The sequence below is a fragment of the Phoxinus phoxinus genome (assembly GCF_949152265.1).
Source record: "Phoxinus phoxinus genome assembly, chromosome: 7".
Classification (NCBI taxonomy): domain Eukaryota; kingdom Metazoa; phylum Chordata; class Actinopteri; order Cypriniformes; family Leuciscidae; genus Phoxinus; species Phoxinus phoxinus.
This window is the reverse complement of record NC_136882.1, coordinates 10,074,412-10,095,631: the sequence shown is the minus strand read 5'-3', so window position 1 is coordinate 10,095,631 and position 21,220 is coordinate 10,074,412. Positions and strand designations below refer to the sequence as shown.

General features: G+C 37.5%; 1 protein-coding gene across 1 annotated transcript; it reads left to right on the top strand.

Moving 5' to 3' along the window:
* The first annotated feature begins 12,669 nt into the window (after window positions 1–12,669).
* Window positions 12,670–18,816, top strand: cytip (cytohesin 1 interacting protein). Its single transcript, XM_079618959.1, has 8 exons — window positions 12,670–12,926; window positions 13,273–13,322; window positions 13,403–13,457; window positions 13,653–13,755; window positions 14,771–14,864; window positions 16,618–16,684; window positions 16,926–16,992; window positions 17,529–18,816. The coding sequence occupies exons 1-8, from the start codon at window positions 12,750–12,752 to the stop codon at window positions 17,945–17,947; spliced, it is 1,032 nt and encodes a 343-aa protein (XP_079475085.1). The 5' UTR covers window positions 12,670–12,749; the 3' UTR covers window positions 17,948–18,816.
* The last annotated feature ends 2,404 nt before the right edge of the window (window positions 18,817–21,220 follow it).

Here is a 21,220-nt window from a genome sequence, read left to right as displayed (position 1 = left end):
GACATTCGAATAAGAGAGAGACTTTTGAGCCATCCCTGACTAATATTTTCACTTTCATAAACTAACTTAAGACTTCATCTATCATCTTGTTAACTCTAGCCTATAGCTTGCGTTATCTTTTCCATAAATTAAATGCATTTTCAATTCAAGCATAATTTTTATAGTTTCCTTTGCCTCTATAGGGAATTTAGACATTATAAATTCCTACTCAGAATGAGTCTCTGTTGCACTGAAACTGTTTCAGCACACATCAAATTCAGATAATCAAATTGTTTTCAACCAAATCATAAACTTTATCCTATTTACAAACAGCACATCAGCTTGTAGTTCTTTCATAATCAACACGAACAAGCTCAAATGCCTTTTACATTTTACATTTAGCAGCTGTTACCCCCTCAACACTGCTTCTACTTAGCTTATTTGATTCTTTAGAAATCAAATAATTATTATTCAGTCTCAATAACGTTTCAAAAAGTTTCATTACCATAGGATAATGTCTGACTTCCAAATGTTCTCTCTTAGGAGTTTACCAATCTGCAATTAGAATAATCTAAAACATTTTGCAACTCATTCAATCTTCTTCAGATCTCTCTGTAAATTTCCGTCACCCCTATATGACCAGATCAAGCTGTTTTACACAAAAAGGACCTTCGAAAAACACCCCAGGGGAGTTTGAGCTTTACTGTCTTCATGACCCTTGAGTTCAAAGGCTAAATAACCCATCTGTCTTCCTAAGGACAATGGTCTTTTCTTTACAAGTTAACCACACTGTTCTGTTTACTGCTTTCAAAATACATCCCCCATTCACTAATGCAAACAGAGCTACTAATGCAATCTGTTGCAAATTGAATTATAATAGCCAAATGCCAAATCATAGTAACATTACTCTATTTTTTCTAATCCATGTTAACACAGAAGCTTTCTTCAAATTTGTATCATTTTGGCATTTCTTTGTTTGAAACCAGTCTATGTTTATTGTTTCTTTACAATCAGAATCAAACTTTTACAAAACCATCATTTGCAAATCTCTTTAAGGTGAGAGCTTCAGCTGGTTACAACATTTGCTCTCTTTTGTCTCTATTATTTATCAGAACTATAAACCAGAACTGTTCATACAGTATAAAGACATTTAGCATGTCATCAATTTCATTAACACTGTTTGGAAGCTTTTTTCTTTTATCAAATGTTTAATCTGCAGACTGCTCAATTTAATAGCATCATTATTCCTGTCCCTAAATTACAGACAGCTACCATAGTCGCTTGCACCTTCAAATCTTTTATAAAATCTGTTATAAACATATAGATGTCTATTCTTCAATTCCCTTCTTTTCATAACATTAATACAATAATGCACATTCACATCATAACACTGACATATAGACTTTTCCCATTATGCTTAATGAAACATTCCTCATGTTAATCCCTGTTAATCATACTCAATGCCTTATTTTTATCTAAAAACTCACTTTTCAGACCATTTCAACTTAATTTAACTTTCTTTTCGCTCTGCTTCATCTAACCAGTTCAAGCAACACTGTTTGCTTATAATCCAACAATTCTCAATCCAACATTTCAGTTTCTTTCTACATCTGTTCTCTTTATCTGCAATCCAACAATTCAGTTCAACAACTCACTCTTTTGTAATTTTCCATCAGAAAAAACAAACATTCTATCTTACTATCCTTTGCTACTTTTCAGTTCCTTCTCTTTCATCTTCAATTCAACAATTCTTTTTATTCTACTTGCTTCTTCAGTTCAACAATTCTGTCTGTTCACAGTTTTACACACACGCTGAACACGATCACAAAAACCCTTCTGTTACAATTATCCGTTCCCCAATTTCTTGCATGCTTTTCTGGCCATAATTATTTTTCCCATTTTACAGAACAAAACAACCGGTGTATTAAAAAGTATTATTCAGTTTACTGTGAGATGACCCCGTGCCGACTGATTTCTATTTCCCAGGATTTACAAAATCGACGCGCGTCTAATAATCTGTGAGACGTCTCTCTACAGATGCTGAAACAATTATGGCTTTTTAGATTAATATCTGATTAATCCCGACTGGTAATCTGCACCGGTCTTGCCCAAAATAGTTCAACCAATCAACTTGAAACCACTTCTTGATCTGATCTGCAGATCTCAGTTAGTTTCACAAAACGAGTGTTCTAAGCCCACATACAAATTAGGTTATAGCACTCGTACCATGGAAATAGACTTCAGCCGCCCTGGTTCATTCACAGTTATACCAAAAATTACCCCCACAAAACAAAAATAATTTGATTGTCTTTTTTTACCTGAGAAGCATCTGCCACCGGTTCTTTTCTTAATTCCAGTGGAGTTACCACTGGCCCTGATAACAGTTTGGCTCTTTCTCTCTCAATTCGGCGAGGTAAGACTAAAGCCTGGTGCTTTAGGATGATCAGTCTTCCATCTGCTTTTCAGGGCCAGCGGTCACTTCCAAGGAATCCTCACTTCTGACACCAATTGTTGTGGCAAAACAATATTTAACAAACGCAGCATTCCCAGGCAAAAGAGACGTCAATATTCAAATTGTATTTAAAAGAAAATATACATTTATTCTGCAGAATAGTTCCCAGTCTAGCCACACAGGCCAGCTGCAGGGTGAGGGTAAAACCCACCAACCCTAACAGCCCAGTATGCAGGCAGAGTGAGACCAAGATAGGTGTTTTTCTGGTAGTCTTATAATGTTCTCATCAAAGCATTCTATAAACACCCACCCCAGAGGGCAGGACCTGAGGAACCCCCATGGTTGCCTCAACCCCTCCCTAGCCTAGGGTCTTCTGTCTCAGTGTCACAATCACAGCTGTATCAACGTTCCAGCATAAAGCTCAAAATACAGAACATATGGCATTCATATATTATCATTGAGAAAACACAGAAACAAAAGAAAAGATTAAAATTGCTACTACACTACTCTCTATATATTCAAACACATACATATATAAACTAAATTTTCTATACATTACTACGTTTTTTACAGTGTTTACCACTCGTTTATTGCACAGTATGTGGTATGAGTATGAAGGTTAAGATGCTAACTAATCTAATGAACAAATTGTCAGGATACAGGCAAGGAGACAGAGGTAAGTAAATCCAAACACAGCTTTATTCAAGTTGACAAGAGTGCAAGGTGAGTATTCAGTGAGTTCAAGTGCAGATTCAGTGAAGATCACTCGGTGCGGGGCAGACAGCAGGTAAGCATGTTAACTTCAGGTTTGTTGATAAGCCGTCACAGGTCATTAATACTTGTCCTTTCTCTTTTAGGGCGCTTTCACACTTAGTTTGATTGCATGTTCCAAACCCGAGTTCGATTGCTCCCCCCTCCCCCAGCCCCGATGGACGGTGTTCACATTATATTATTTTTATCAGAACCGCGGTACACTTGCGTCATCAAGCTGCAGCTGGCGCGTAATCGTGTTGCTTGGTAACCAGTGCCGCTATGAATGAAAAGGCGTCAAAATGGATAGAATTGCTCGCTTCACATTTGTTATTTTTTTAAACCTTTGGTTTTGTTTCAAAGAAAAGAAACAGAAACACACTTGCGTCTGTCTGCCGCAAAAGTACTACAATCGTTCCAAAGACAGCGGGCTGTCCGCCGAAGACAATTTTTGCGGAGGCAACAGGCACGTATAAATAATCTCTCTGCTTGCAGTGCGTCAATCCCGCTTTTCGTCAAGGTAAGAGACACACACACGCACTGACGACTGTCCTGTTGACCACATTATACGCCATCAATAACGGTTCACTTCCGCGATTTGGTATGATTGCGTTCATATCACCAGCGAACCGTACTGGAGTTCACATGAACCTTACCCCAGACCACCCTTTTTAAGCGGACTCGAGTATGGTTCGCGGGTGCGCACCCGAGTTCGGAAGACAGCGTTCACATCATCCAAACGAACCAAACTCTGACGTCATTCGAACCCGAGTGCGCACCAAAAGTGCTAGTGTGAAAGCGCCCTTAGATGCAGTCGATAGCAAGCAAGCTCGGAGGAAACACTGGAAGCTCTGGAGAATACCGGATCACAGGCAACATGAAATCGAACTGGATTTCTGGAGACAGCAGAACAATGACACAGAGGTTGTAGTGTTTCACAGGTGAGTATACGTTACGTCTCGGAATCTTGACGCATCAGCGGCTCAGGAGACAATGGATCATGGTCTGTTCCTGTTAGAGGCTTGACAATGAACTGAGGTATTGGTGAGTGTTTTATAGTGCCTGAGATGAGGTTGCTGATATTGAACAGGTGCGGGTGATTAGTAATCCGGGGAGAGTGATCGTTGTGTGGTGGATGGGACCGAGCTTGATTGGTTCCTGACACAAATGGAAATCATTGACTTATTGTCTTAAATTAAATCCTGTTCTGGAATATTCTGTTGGAGTATTTTAAGTCTATTCAGCTGCTATGTGAAAAAAATCGCGCAAATCACGCCGGAGTGATTGCCGACCCCAGAGTGTTAAAGTTGAGTCAACATCGACTAGTCACTGATGACGTCATCAATGAACAAATAAATAACCCTGAACCTTGAGCTGAGACTCGAATGTGCACAGCTATGACATATGACACAGCGCTAACCACAAGGCTATTTGCTCCTACATAATAGCTTATTTTTATACGTCTTTTTGTCTTTGGTATCAGACAGTATAATCAAACATATCTTGTGGAGTGCACCCGTATGCACTTATTTGTCATTTTAACTGTTGGAAGCGGAGCATAAGTGGACTTCAAAGATTTCTTATCATGTTGCGCCCTCTATAGGCTATGATCAGCGGCTAGTCGAAGTTAAGCTTAAAGCGTCATGGCAGGGCATTCGTTTGTTATTTAGGGTGTTTTTACACTGGCAGTTTAGTTTGAAAGAGGGCACAGTTCGCATGAAAAATTGGTAATGTGAAATCTGTCGTGCGGACCAGGGAGCACCCCGAGACACCGAAGTCGAGATTACCTAGGAGATGGTCTGAATTTGGTTGCAGAGGAATTGTGGAATTGTAGAATTTTTTTTAAACAAACAAATAATGTTGTGATAGGACCATAGAGCCAGAGTGTTACACTTTTTATAAAAAATAACCCATGAGTGGGTTTTATTTGACTTTTTAAATAAAACTGTGATGGGAAGAAATGTTTTAACATTTAACAAAAAATTCACATCACTTTTACCTATGTGAATATTTTTTTTCCCTCTCATTTTGCATGTGTGCTCTAACCTAACGTTACCTTTTGCTGTTAACCCTAAAACATCCTGACTGATGACTAAACTATGTAGTTCTGCCTCAATAAACTGCAGACATGACAGTTTCAGTCTAACTGTTAAACAGTTGTGTGTGTATTTTTGTGTGAATGTGTTGTTTGTCTGTGTTTAGGCCATTGGCTTCTTTTAGTGTGCATTGGAAAATACGTTATATATTTGTGGTTTAGTCGAACATTTCCCTGAATCAACAAGCCTTTACAGATAATGCATGAATGGTGTCACATATCTGAAGATCAGATGAAGGTTCTTGAGATGAGAGTGCAAGGTGAAATTTCCTCATTACTGTAATCAGTTTAGAGTGACTACCCAACTCATTCTTCAAAAAATTAGAGATCTAGATTACAATTCTGTGTAACTAACTATTGCATGTATCAAAGATGTGCATGACAGTGGTTCATGGGAATCAATTGACAACTTCCAGTTAATCTAATGTGTATACTGGATGCCACAATGCTAGTGGTTTGTGGGTGCTTGCTATGGTGTTTTTGGATGGATGCTATGCTATAGCAGATTAAGACTTTTGAGATATATGTATAATTTATTGATTCCTATTTTCGGTTACACTTCATAATTACTGCACGCTATTAATCATTTTTTAAGCATTAGTAAACAGTCATAATTTATAAAGCATTAATAGACATGCTTTATTCTTGATTTATAAGCATATATATAATGTGTTTAATACTTGTATTCTCATACTTTATTAATGATCAATTTATCATTTCTAAATTAAGTATTGCATTATTTACAAACCAATCATTTAGGAGTTGTCAGTGATGCATAATATCACTTACAAAGTGTAAGTAAATGTAGTTAATTCAGGTAGTCATAAAGCACTTAGTAGTGGTCTGGTCAGTGAACTATTTTTGTGAGCTCATCTAAAGTGAGGACTAGTTATGCTTTGTACAGCATTTACAAAGGAGATTTAAATGCTCATTTATCTTCTGAACTGAAAAGTCAAGTCAAGTCACCTTTATTTATATAGCGCTTTTTACAATACAGATTGTATCAAAGCAGCTTCACAGTGATAACATGAAAATAATACAAAAAACAATTTCATCATCGTCCACCTTTAAGGCAGATCTATAATATTGTTGAATATTAAATGTCCCCAACTAAGCAAGCCAGAAGGTAAGGCAACAGCGGCAAGGAATCAAAACTCCATCAGGTGACAGAATGGAGAAAAAAACCTTGGGAGAACCCAGGCTCAGTCAGGGGCCAGTTCTCCTCTGGCCAACGAGTGAACAGTGTATGATTATGATTCAGGAGCATTACAGGTCAGAAGTCAGAATGAATCAGAGTATTTGTCCAGTTCCGGTTTGGTGAAGTCGGAGTGGAGAGGAGGAGAGACTGGTTGACACTTCAGGTCAACGGCGTCGTCGTGTCCTGGCGCTGGTCCTTCATCAGATCTGGATACGGCCTGGTTCCGGTGGACAGCGGTAAACCTTGGGATAGACAGAGAGACTAATATTAGCGTAGATGCCATCCTTCTTATGATGTACCAAGTACATCAGGATTTACGGGAAGTGTTCCCGGTCCCAGCTGTTCTAAACTATGCAGCCTAATTATAGAAGTCTATAATGTGTTATGTGTATGCTAGGCCGAAGAGATGTGTTTTTAGTCTAGATTTGAACTGACAGAGTGTGTCTGCTTCCCGGACAATGTTAGGAAGACTGTTCCAAAGTTTTGGTGCTAAATAGGAAAAGGATCTACCGCCAGCAGTCAATTTTGATATTCTAGGTATTATTAACTGGCCGGAATTTTGAGATCGCAGTAGACGTGAAGGACTATAATGCGTTAAGAGCTCGCTCAAGTACTGCGGAGCTAAACCATTTAGTGCTTTATAACTGATCAGCAATATTTTAAAATTTATACGATGTTTAATAGGCAGCCAATGCAGTGTTGACAGAACGGGGCTAATATGGTCATACTTCCTGGTTCTGGTAAGAACTCGAGCTGCTGCGTTTTGGACCAGCTGTAGTTTGTTTATTAAGCGTGCAGGGCAAACACCCAGTAGAGCATTACAATAATTTAGCCTTGAGGTCATAAACGCATGAACTAATTGTTCTGCATTATTCATTGAGAGCATATGACGTAATTTTGATATATTTTTAAGATGGAAGAAAGCGGTTTTACAGATACTAGACACATGACTTTCAAATGAAAGATTGGTATCAAAGAGCACACCCAGGTTCCTAACCGACGACGAAGACTTAACAGAGCAGCCATCAAATACATGTTAGACAGTATTCTAGATTATTACGTGTGGAAGTTTTTTGTCCAATAATTAGAATCTGTTTTTTCTGAATTTAGTAGTAGGAAATTACTAGTCATCCAATTTTTTATATCAGCTATGCATTCCGTTAATTTAGTGAATTAGTAGGTTTCGTTAGGTTTTGAAGAAATATACAGCTGAGTATCGTCATCATAACAATGAAAGCTAATTCCATGTTTCCTAATGATATCTCCTAATGGTAGCATGTACAGAGTGAACAGCAGCGGTCCTAGTACTGAGCCTTGTGGTACGCCATACTGAACTTGTGATTGATAAGACATCTCTTCTTTACTGCTACAAACTGATAACGGTCAGATAAGTATGATTTAAACCATGCTAGTGCAATTCCACTAATGCCAACATAATGTTCGAGTCTATTTAAAAGGACGTTGTGGTCAATGGTGTCAAATGCAGCACTAAGATCAAGTAATACTAATAGAGAGATACGGTCTAAATCCTTTAATTTCTTTTAAGAAAAGAACACAGTTGTGAGGATACTGCTTTTTCTAATATCTTTGACAAAAATGGCAGATTAGAGATCGGCCTGTAATTGACTAGTTTTGTATGATCAAGTTGCTGTTTTTTAACAAGCGGTTTAATCATAGCTAGCTTAAAGGTTTTTGGTACGTATCCTAGAGACAAAGATGAATTAATGATATTAAGAAGAGGATCTATGACATCTGGAAGCATCTCTTTCAGCAGCTTAGTTGGTATAGGGTCTAACATACAAGTTGTCGATTTAGATGATTTGACGAGTTTGCAAAATTCTTCCTCTCCTATAGCAACGAATGAATCAAATTTTCCCTCAGGGAGACTACAATGCACTTCCTGATGTGATACTGTATTAGACAGTTGCATAGTTATAATTTTGTCCCTGATATTATCGATCTTATAAGTGAAGAAGTTCATAAAGTCATTACTGCTGTGTTGCTTGGAAATTTCTGGGCTTGAAGCTTTCTTTTTCATTAGTTTAGCCACTGTTTCAAATAAATACCTAGGATTATGTTTATTTTCTTCTAATAGGGTTGAAAAATAAGCAGATCTAGCTGCTTTTAAAGCCTCTCTGTAGTGGCAGAAGTGATAGGTCTAACATATTTATAACACGGAGTCGGCTTTGCAGCCTTAGCTAAATGTAATTTACACGAGACTAGATAATGATCTGAGATGTCATCGCTCTGCTGCAGAATTTCAACGGCATCAACATCTATTCCATGTGATAGCATTAGATCTAGAGTATGATTACGGCAATGAGTCGGTCCTGACACGTGTTGTCTAACTCCAACTGAGTTTACAATGTCTTTAAATGCCAATCCCAAGGCATCTTTTTCATTATCTAAGTGTATATTAAAATCACCAACAATTAGTACTTTATCTGCAGCCAATACTAATTCTGATAAAAAGTCAGCAAATTCTTTGATAAAGTCTGTATGGTGCCCTGGTGGCCTGTATACAGTAGCCAGTAGATTTTTCAAACGTGATTTATCGTTTACACTATATATTTTTACATTAAGCACCAACACTTCAAAATAATTATATTTACAACTAGATTTCTTAGTGGTTTTGAAAATATTACTATAAATTACAGCAACACCTCCTCCTTTGCGTTTCAGACGAGGTTCATGTTTATATTATAACCGTAATCTTGTGGGGTTGACTCATTAAAAGTAATGTAATCGTTTGGTTTTAGCCAGGTTTCTGTCAAACACAGCACATCTAGGTTATAATCTGAAATCATATCATTAACTATTAGCGCTTTTGAAGTAAGAGATCGAATATTCAGCATCCCAAGCTTTATCATTTGCTCATTTGTATTATATCTGTTTTTTATTTGTTGAACATCAATTACATTTTTAACCTTAGATGGGTTTGAAAGTTTTTGGGATTTCCAAGTTCGGGGAACAGACACAGTCTCTATATGATGATATCTAGGTGAAAGAGGCTCTATGTGATGGGATTTATCTGACCTTGGTGACGTGAGGCCGCTAGCAGACCATCACCAGCACCATCCCAGGAGGGATGAATACCATCTCTTTTCAACAGGTCAGGTTTGCCCAAAAAACTTTTGCCATTGTCTATGAATTCTATATTATTTTGCGGACACCAATTAGACAGCCAGCCATTGAGTGAACACAATCTACTAACTATCTCATCACTCCTGCGAACAGGAAGGGGGCCAGAGCAAATTACAGTGCTTGACATCGTACTTGCAAGTTCACACACCTCTTTAATATTCATTTTGGTGATCTCCGACTGGCGGAGTCGAACATCATTAGTGCCGACGTGAATAATAATCTTAGAGAATTTACGTTTAGCATTAGCCAGCACTTTCAAATTTGCTTTGATGTCAGGCACTCTGGCTCCCGGCAAACATGTGACTATGGTGGCTGGTGTCTCTATTTTCATGTTCCGTGTAATAGAATCGCCAATTACCAGGGCACAATCAGAATAATTCTCAGTGGGTGTTTCACTGAGCGGGGCAAATCAATTTGTAATCGGAACGGAAAAGTGGTTTTTTGATCCGCGACTAGAGCGATCTCTCACTGTCACCCATCTGCCCTGCTGCACGGGCTCTACTTCAGCCGGAACCGACTCATGTAAAGAATTTACTAGGCTAGGCGCATCCAAAATAGTATCTAAAGCTCTAGCACTCTTCTTACTTTTCTCGATTAAAGTTTGGATGCGTGTCTCTAGTTCTGAAATCTTCTCTGTCAACCTGACTGTCTCCTTGCATTTATCACATATAAATCTTGCCGACAGAGAAGGCTATGGTAAACATGTGACATGAAGTGCAGGTGACAATAACAGGAGAAGACATTACTCACCGTGTTTGTTGACTGATTCTTACTCACCTGGGCTTTTATGAACTCAAAGGCGCGGGCGCGCGAGAGAAAAATAAATAACTGAGCGCACGGGTGGTGCGTTACAAGGCTAGCGAGTTAGCGTGTTGTGCTGATAATAACGGAAGCTAGCAATGTCAGGTTAATCTGAGATGTTGGGTAAGCTGTATTTAGTAGTATAAACAACTAGAAATGATAATAAATGATGGTTCAAAACAAAGAAATACGAAGCTGATACGAGGCTTAGACGCAGCAAACAAACTCACAGCAGCAACAGTCAAAGCGAGGCAGACAGGAGCAATCGATCTCAGAGCAGACAGGCCAGACAGGCAGTCTGTGAGAGAAACAAACACAACACAGTGATACAGAAGCAGAACAAATATTAAAAGCCTTTAAATCTCCTTTGTAAATGCTTTACAAGGCATAGTCCACACTTTAGATGAGCTCACAACAAGTTAACTGACCACTACTAAATGCTTTATAACTACCTGAATTAACCCTTAAGTAGAAATACATGTTAATAAAGCATTTACTAACACACTACAGTAAGTAACTATTTCTTTTTACTTTACTATTACTAGACTTTCTAAGTCATCTTATGAACCACTGACAACTCCTAAATAACTGGTTTGTAAATAATGCTACACTTCATTTAGAGATGATACGTTGATCATTAATAAAGTATGAAAATACAATTATTAAACATATTATAGATGTGCTTTTAAATCACGAATAACGCATTTGTAGCTGTATTTATAAACTGCTTATTAATGTCTATTAATGCTTTATAAATGATAAATTAACTGTTTACTAATGCTTAAAGGAACCGTATGTAAGAAATGTATTTCAATTAGTCATAAAATGGCCCTGATATGTCAGTAGACATTAAGAAGTTGCAGCGCTCAACTGATGTTGATGTTGTCATGTTGTGTTTTGGCCTGATGCGCCACCCTGCACCTATCTACCAATCACGAAGTCAGTAGTGATTCAGCATTCGGGTTGCCAATCTACCAGTTTTGGCCACAATTTTACATACGGTTCCTTTAACTAATGATTAATAGCGTACAGTTATTATAAAGTTTTACCAAATAATCTTGTGTCCGTTTGCATTAAGATTATTATTATTACCCCACTGGCAGATCATTTTTACTTGTTTTAAGTAAAATGCACTTAATTTAGATTCCCCCATGTACCGAGTTTGGGGATTGTAGGTTAAAATGACCCTACCACTTAAGAACAGAAGGGGTGTTTCAAAGTTTTTACACACCAGACAGTTTTCACACCAGACATTTTACTTTTCTTTGCTTTTTTGATAACAATCTTTCATTTGAGCGTCACGTGTCTAGTATCTGTAAAACCGCATTTTTTCATCTTAAAAACATATCTTAATTACGTCATATGCTCTCAATGAAAAATGCAGCACAATTAGATAATGCGTTCATGACATTAAGGCTAGATGATTGTAATGCTATTATGGGTGGTTGCCCTGCACGCGTAATTAACAAACTACAGCTGGTCCAGCAGCTCGAGTTCTTACCAGGACCAGGAAGTATGACCATATTAGCCCGGTTCTGTCAACTCTGCATTGGCTCCCTATTAAATATCGTATACATTTTTAAATATTGCTTCAAAGCACTAAATGGTTTAACTCCCCAGTACTTGAGCCAGCTCTTAACGCAATATAGTCCTTCACGTCTATTGCAATTCCGGCCAGTTGATAATACCTAGAATATCAAAATCGACTGCTGGCGTTCGTTCTCGAGACACCAGGCACTGTTTTGTGCAAATGAGCGGTCGAATCGCATTAATGGTTTTCTGTTAGAACGGTGTTGTGACACAAATCTACATCTGTTGTTATCCAGTGGAATTTCAGAAGCTCAGTGAATCGGGTTGTTTTCTCTAGTGTTGAGGGTTTCATGTCACCTGTTTCTCACTATGCCAGCTGAGCTTTCAGAAAAGTCTCTGTGTAGACCACTTAACAAGTGATTGTTCACAGAAAGACAGAGAGAAGTGAAAGCTGTGCAGATGTGGAAACAAATGAAAGAGATTTGTGAAGACTGTGGCTGTTCATGCATGTTTTTTCTCATGCGACTGCAACATACTCTAGCTAAAAGTAAAAAAAAAGGAAACATCAATAGGGAAGATGCACCATTTCTGTCCACAGCACACTAGATAAAGATAAAAAAGTGAAAGAATAGATGAGAGAAAAAAAGGAACTGTAAAAGATGGTCAACACACCCACACACACATTCTCGATGCCTTTAGTTCCTGATACTCACGTGACGGGGTTATATCCGCTGCTTATACTACAGACAGGTCACACTGAAGCCTGCAGTCCTGTGCTGTGGTTCTGTGAATAAAGAAGCATGATGACATCCAATAAGAACATTAAAGCACCTTTAAAACAGCTGAGCAGCCTGGACAGCTACATAATCGACAGCTCTCAAAAGAAGAAAAGCACACTTTGGCGACGACGTTCTTTCAACAGTGCCAAAAGTTTGAACACTGAAGAAATCAAAGGCGGGACATTATCACGCAGTCAGGTGAGATAATCAAAATGCAGTGATGGGATCTTGATATCTGTTTTTATGGCAACATGAATGCAGAGAGTTTATAATTATATAACTTAACTGGTCTAACCATAATAAACTGTCTAACCATAATAAACCTAATCCATTTTGTCAAAATATCCTGAATGAATGTTATAATTTTTAATTTTTAATTTATCAGTGATCAGCTGTTATGGATCAACTATTCAGGATCAAATTAGATTTATTTAACATGCATTCCTGCAAAATAACAATTCCTGCAATATTCTTGCTGTTTTACATAATTTTGGATTAATCTGATTAATCACATTCAATTAATCTGAGAATGATTATTTTGCAGCTGAGCAGAACACACTCAACATCTCTGGTGGATTATACTGATCCTCAGAGGTAAGACTGATTTACTGATTCATGAATGTCTGATGTCTTTCATGCAAATATTTGGTTCACATGTCTCCTGTTTTGCACAGAACAGTGGTTATATTGGAGAAACAAGACAATGAAGCCTTTGGATTTGAAGTCCAGGTATGTTTTTATACTCCTAAGCAATGCTTCACACTACATTTAATGCTTTTTTAAGGCTCCAACATTGTAAATGGTACTTCCTTTAATATTTTTAGTGTGACCTAATTGATCAGATAATTTTTTTTAGAACAGGCATAAATGTTTTTAATGCTATTTTCAGTAACGGTCATTTTGGATGTGTGTCTCTTTGTGCAGACATATGGTCTAAAGGTGAAGAACAGCAGTATGGTGGAGATGTGCACATTTGTGTGCAGTGTGCAGGATGGCAGTGCAGCCGAAACTGCAGGTTTGACTGCTGGTGAGCAGGTTTTCCGTTTCCTCTTGTACAAGTGTTACTCACTCCACCCATTTGACCTGACCTTGTTTATATGTTATTTTCTCACCAGCCTAAACCACATCTACATTTAACACAGCTGATGTGTTGCTCTCTTCTGTCTTTATGGATGGTTATTTCATGCTTTCTCAAGAATGAAGCATTTTTTTTCCGATGGAAAGCATAATCAGCCTGTCAATTTCAATTCAATGGATTACACTTCTTAATGTTAACTGAGGTCCACTTATAATGTTAATAAGATATTTACATAAAAAAAACTATCAGCGTTTAGAAATTTCCTCAATTGTTTTGACCCTCTGATTTAAACAGCCCATTGAAGACTTAAGTGTGATTGGTCATTGTTGTGATTGGGTAAAGTAATGTAATATGTAATAAGTATTACACATATGTTGTAATGTTTTGTTTTTATGATCACAGATGATTAACTAATCATGAAAAGGATTGATAACAGCATTAAATTCACTACTCCCATTACAAAATGCTGCAGCGCTGGGCAATGTAGCAATTTGAGTGCATTACATTTGAAAAAAACTTAGCAGGCATCTCAATCTATTTATAGTCCATTAGGTTTTACTGTTTAGTAGCTCCGTATCACAAGTGGGGAAATCAAAGAAGCAGACGTTGATCTGTATCTGCATTTTGTGCAAAATAATTAAACTAAAGTAGGCTAAAGTAACATTAGTGCAAATATATATACTTGTATAACAAGTATTATACCATGGTGTGTCTGAATACTCGATTCTGATTGGCTGCAAGGTGTGCAATAAAACCGTTTAATGCACTGGTCGTTCCAAGTCAGTTTAAACACAGAAATGCGCTGTTTTCATTGAAGCGCACACACTCATATGTCACTCACACACAGAGCGGAGATTGCGCTGCAAGCTCACAGAAACATTCAGGATTAAACATGAAAAATTGCCAGCTCTGTGTAATGAGTGTTAGTCTAATTTTCTTTTAAATCTCTCTCTCTCTTTGATAGGTGACATCATATTGTCTGTGAATGGAGTCAGTATTGAGGGTTCTACCCACCAGCATATTATTGAGCTGATTAGAGACTCTACTAACATTCTGAAGTGAGTATAAGTATTAAACAAATTTTTTTGTGCAATATATCCATGAATGATAAACTATCCACAAATAATGCAGCATGTTGAGAAAATGTGTGCTACTGAGTGATCAGACTCATGGATGATAAAATGGATGGAAAACAAAAATCCTAGGGAGACCGGGAAAAATGTGCACCAGCTGTGCTCAAGTTAAAACTCTTGTCTTGTTGTGACGTAAAGGGACATTAAGTTACAATTTATGCACTATACTATATTTTGTATACTAAATATTTTAAGAGAGATAATATTATGTGTATAAAGTTTTTTTTGTGTGGTTCTGCAGCATGAACCTGATCTAAACAGAAATATTGCATGCCAAATAAAATCAATCATAATTAATGTCAAGTCAAGTCACCTTTATTCATTTAGCGCTTTTTACAATACAGATTGTTTAATCAAAGCAGCTTTACCAACGCTATCTCACGACCAATACGTACGAATTCATATGACCTCACTCGTACGAATTCGTACGATTTGTCTAAACCCACGTGATGGGTAGGTTTAGGGGCGGGGTCAAGGGTAGGTCATTCGTATGAATTCATACGAATTTGGCAACTCGTAAAATATGTATGATTTAGCAAAAAGCGTACAAATTCGTACGAGTGAGAATTGGTATGAATTAGCCACCTCGTAAAATTCGTACGACTTGCCGTGAGATCGGGTTGGCTTTACAGGAAAATAATGCAACAAAGGTTGTTTCTGCTGTACAGCAGATCTAGATCATAGCCAGCTTTAGTAAGTTCAGTAATGGATCATTTTTGTTGTAGAAAAGTTATTAATTTAGGGGTAAAGTGGAGAGAACAAACCTGCGGGTCTTTAGGAAGTTCTATTCGTCCACAGGCATTATCCCATTCTTTTCTCCTCTTATCGCTAGGAAAGCAGTGAAGACTTACATCGCTTCTCTTGTTGCCATTCAACTTAAAATTACAACCAAAAGCCACACAATGTGGCATCATTTCAATATTTCAGGTAGCACCAGTAGCTCACAGAGTGCAACCATTACTGTGTCCGCTCTTCAACACTTCCTAACCAGCGCCCAGCTGTGCATCGCTCTATGTTGTGCATGTCAAATAAAATTAGTCATAATAAATAAATAAATGTAATTTCTTATATTTTATTTTGTATCAGTATTTATTTATTGATCACTATTAATTAAATACAGTTTCTGAACATTATTTTACATATAAAAATACCAATTATGTTATTCATGATTAAGTAGTATCAGTTATGAGGCAAAATAATTTAGAATGAAGGATAAACTGAAAGTCACAGTATTTCAACAGAACTTCTGTTGAGGGATCATTATCCGACTACGCAGGAGACGACTTACTAGCTACCTTCTGCCTTTATGAACAAATGGTGCAACCGAATAAAGTACAGAGTTAGTTACAAACTAGCTAGTAGTTACTAAGCCTCTAGTGTGGACTTAACGTTCCAATATAAGTAAGAAATTACGAATGACTGGAACAAACCTGTCCAGAATATCACAGAGACTTGACAAGGACTCTTTTGACGTGGGTTAATGTCTAACCACCTAGCAACCACCCAGAACTTTATATGAATAAGGACTTGTTAGCGGAACACCCTAGCAACCAACAATTGAAACAAAATGTGTACTTTACATAATCATCAACAAAAAAAAAGATGTTTTGACCAACATGTATTAATTTGAACCACTGTCTTTTCTCCTCTTCTTCTCCACATGTGTGTGTGTGTGAAGGTTGGAAACAGTCAGCGGGAGTGTTGTGAAGAGAATTGAATTAGAGAAAAAGATGCGCTACCTGAAGGTGTGTATTTATGCATGTTAGTGTGTGTTTACCACATACAGAGCTGAAACCTTACTCAGAAAGAGACACTGCATAACTGAGAAATCTCAGGCAGCCTGAATTGTATATAATGTAGTGTATTTGTTACCATGAATGCTGAGACATCTACATGAATGCTGATCAACATACTGTACATACACATTTAACACAATGACTCATGTTGATCTCGTTTCTGTCTTTTACATGTTTTCCCTCGGCACAGCAAACTCTTCGTGAGAAATGGGTGGAACTGCAAACTCTCACACTTCAGGAAAAGCGTCTTACTCGAGGTGAGAAAACAAAACAAAAACGAAACTACTCAGTTTAGTTTAATCTCTAACTGTTCCAGGGGCATACATATTACTGAGAGAGTTCCAATTTGAAGAATTCAAATTGCTTTAAATGAGGTATATAGGAAGTTCTGAACATTTTCATTTAAGATAATTTTGTTCCTCTGGACGAAAACAAAGATGCTGCTTAAGTTTGCACCCCAGCATAATAAATATTTACATATATCTGAAAAGGCAAATATAATCACTGAATGTATAAATATTGCAGAAATAAAGGTTTCAGATTTGATGTCCCCTTTGTTCTTATTATAGTGTAATGTCCTCGATGATAATTGATGCGTGCTTTGTTATAGTTGTGCATAAGTCCCTGCTTCATCTGAAGGTGTGAAGCTGTTAGCAAAAGCTGTTTTAAAGTTTTTAGGAAACCCTCATTGTGTCCCTCGTCTGATACTCTGTTACTCAACAGGTTAATGTTTTTTCGGATGTTGAATGATTAAGGGCCATTAGGATTAATGTGATCTCTTTCCATGTCCCAGGTAATCTGAATGAAAGTGCTCAGCATCTGTCTTTTGGCTCTATGATGTCTCTTTCATCTCCAATGGGCCACTCTGGGCAGCGTTTTTCCAGTGACAGCAGTTGCCGCAGCATAATGACAGATGATAGTGAGGATGGTGCCTTCATGTCACCAGTATTTGATGATCCGAGTCCATTAAGCCCCACTGAGCCAAATGGTGGCTTCTTCCAGCTGGACGGGGGGGCGTTGCGACCCCTGACAAGAACACGCAGCATTAGCCTGACCAGCAGTAACAGTTCACTCTCCCCAAGCTGGGAAAATTCTTCTTCATCCATGTTTGGGACCCTGCCAAGGAGAGGCAGAAGAGGTAGCGTCCGCAAGCACCTTCTGAAGTTCATCCCTGGTCTAAACCACTCCGTAGAAGAAGAGGAGGGCAGCTGAAACCTCATCCATGCCTCCATTGACTGTTGATCTGATGAATTCTTTGTATGGACATTGGGCAGTGGAAGGTTCATTCCATTTTGAACTCTTCTGTTCTCAAGATGTTCTAGAATTCATGTCTCATGGTTTTTTATGACTTTCCTGCTTTAAGTATCGATAAAAACAGGACTCGAGTCTCACATGAGCATTACGGACTACATGATGGCAATCTCTGTGTCATTTTCTGTCAATTATGATAATCCTTTATCAAGCACTATTACTTCCCAAAGATTCAGCACTGAAACAAACAACTGGCATTAACTAAACCTTAGGAAAGTGTGTGATGAAAAGCAACTGCATTGAGCAAAATCTTTTGAATTGTGCACATTGTTTTCACTGCTCTAATTCAGTGATTTACACTTCAGTCCTGCAAGCTTATTGATGTGTCCTATTTCCCACTTCCCAAATCGCAAAGTCTGCTGTAGCATGCAATTGATGTGTGGTTGCTCAGTGGTTAGAGCAAGTACGTTCTTAATGTTAAGTATGTGCCTTTCTGCGCTCCAAAATGTGTCAGACTGCAAATCTTAACACAATGCAGGTTACATTTTGTAGTATTTCTGCAAGGGCTGCAATAGTGGGTATAGTGCCTTATTCTAAAGTCAGTTTTCTCATTCAGATTTTGGTGAAGCGAGAAGCTGACAAGAATGTAAACTACCTGAATAATAACACATCTGGCAACTGCAGACATTTGAAGGTAACTCTGGATTGTTACCACCAGAGAAACAAATAAGCGAATGTGGGGTGTGTGAGAATATGTTTGTGTAAAATATGTTTGTGTGCCAAGTGTTTGCTAAATGACAAATAACCATTACAAATCATTATGCCTGCAAGCTTACTGTGATCTTTCCTAGTAGGAAACCGTGAATGCCCCGGAACAACATTCCAATCAATTTAGGTTTAGGGTTTAGGGTTAGGGCTGAGGTTGAAGCTTCAATGACATTCTTATCAATCTCATTTCTCTTATTGTTAGTTAAACTTTAAGCTTCAAATTGTTCGACAGTGTGTTGTTTGAGGAACAACAAAATATGTTTTGCTTGTCAAAATCTGTCACCCTGTCACCAAACATAGAGCCAGTCATATTACACAGACACGAACTGAATAATTACAACTAAACAACTAAAATTATTTTGCTAAATCTCAAACACTTTACTGTATAAAACATCTATGGAAATTCATATAATATACAGCTCTCCATTTCTACTCTTTAAAAAGTAATTTAATCCTGATTGCAGATTAGTTTATGAGCAAATGAGAACTTTAAATCATTATAGCATGAAAAGGACTGTTCTGTAGTGAGTGTGTGAAATGAAAGTTAAGTGCTGACTTGGAAAGACTGAGATGATATGAGTGAAAGAGCTCCAAACCACAGAGGTATAGCAAAATTCATAACAGGATGTGGTCTGTTGAGGTGCTACTTTACCACCATTTTTCTAGCTTTTTTGAGTGATCCCTGTAACGGACAGTTTTACTTTAACTAAATATACATTCAACACCCTATTAATGTGAGAAAAAAAAGTGCTTGCCGTTCCATTCTTTTCTTATTCCTTTTTTAAAATGAGCTTTGAGTATATTCTCAGAAAAAAAAGGTCTTGCAGTTGCTGCTGGTCACCTGCATACAATACAGGAAGTATTTGTGCTTGACACAAAAACACTGTGCTCTAAACATGGTTTTCTCTTCTCTTTTTGTTTTGTTTACTTTGACCATTTTGTATGGATTTGAACAGTATGTTTTCTAATTAACACATTTGCATGTTCACGGTTCTCTCATGTTATATATTATTTCAAAGAAAAAGAGAAAATTCCAAGGCAATTCCATGTCTTTAATAAATTGGGCTTAAACCTTTATTATTATTATTATTATTAATATTATTTCAATCTTTAGACTTTTTATCTTTAAACCACTTAGCTGCCTTTTATCTGTTTTTCATTCACAAGTTAGCTCTCATGTTTCTAGTGAATACCAGTGGAATACCATAAGTAGGCCTAATACTTAAATAGTCATGTTTTAAAGTATTTATTTACAGAAACACACATAAATATACATTTCTAAATTTTGAGGATAGGCTATAATATAATTGAGATTTTTAAACAAAAAACTTTTTAGATAAACTCAAACCTCTGTAAAATGTAATAGTATCTCAGTCCACATTACATTCACACTGGTTTTTAGGAACCCAACTGAATAATAATAATAATATGTTAAACTATTACAATTAAGACAACTTTATTACTGTTAGTTTACAAATTACAATAGTACTGTAAAAAAATAATATTTCATAATAATAATAATAATAGATTTATCAAATTGTGCACCGAACACTTTACACCAGTGGTGTCCAAACATGCTCCTGGAGGGCCTGCAGAATTGAGCTCCAACTTGCCTCAGCAGGCTGCATCCAAAAACTTGCTGCCTTGGGAGGATGTATTCCAAGGCAGATGTAACGGTCACCAGCTGGAGTGCCCTTGAGAACCACCAGAGGGCAGTCCACATCAGACTATTATCACTCCCTCACAAACTACATTTCCCATAACTCACTGGCCGGACTTATCATCACTTATCACATTCACCTGTGTCTCCTTATCTTGTTTAGCTCATCCCCATATAACCCTGGTTCACCCATTCACTCACTGCGAAGTTTTGTTTGTGTCATACTGCATCTCTGAGCATTTTCCCTGGTTTCCGGATTTCTTCCCTATTCCGTGGATTGCTCTCTTGCCTCTGACCCCTGCCTGTTTTGTTTTGTTTTTGTTTTGTTTGTTTGGACTGCTTACCTGTGTTTTGACCCATTGCTTGTACTTTGGATTACGCCTTTGGATTGCCCAAAAATAAAGATGCATTTGGATCTCACCTTCGAGTCTCGGAGCAGTTTCATGACAGCAGAACTGGCCCGTCCAAATCCAGCATTAGCTTCATTTTCTATGTCTTGAGATACCTTCATCTGATCAATTTTTGAAGGCAGCACAGATGTATCCTTCGCTATCTTTGATCTCAATCCTGTGTTTTCCATTCTGTGACAGTTGAGCTAAAAAAAACATCTTAAATATGACATTTAAAATTGTGCTTATTTCTTTTACTTGTAACATTTTCATGGCTAAAGTCTGATTATTCAGCACAACATCCCTCCCCTAATGGCCCTCTCAGGGAACAATAAACAAAGAATGGCTTTTTGATTGTTTGTATTTATTTACAACAAAACATAGTCTTAAGATACAGAAGACAAAAAGGCACATTAT

What these genes read in the sequence shown, in the direction of transcription:
- cytip (XM_079618959.1), top strand. Translation starts at nt 12,750, where the DNA reads ATGATGACATCCAATAAGAACATTAAAGCACCTTTAAAACAGCTGAGC. An exon ending in AAAAGATGCGCTACCTGAAG is followed by an intron (nt 16,685 to 16,925) that starts GTGTGTATTTAT and finishes CCCTCGGCACAG; the next exon opens with CAAACTCTTCGTGAGAAATG. An exon ending in GGAAAAGCGTCTTACTCGAG is followed by an intron (nt 16,993 to 17,528) that starts GTGAGAAAACAA and finishes TCCATGTCCCAG; the next exon opens with GTAATCTGAATGAAAGTGCT.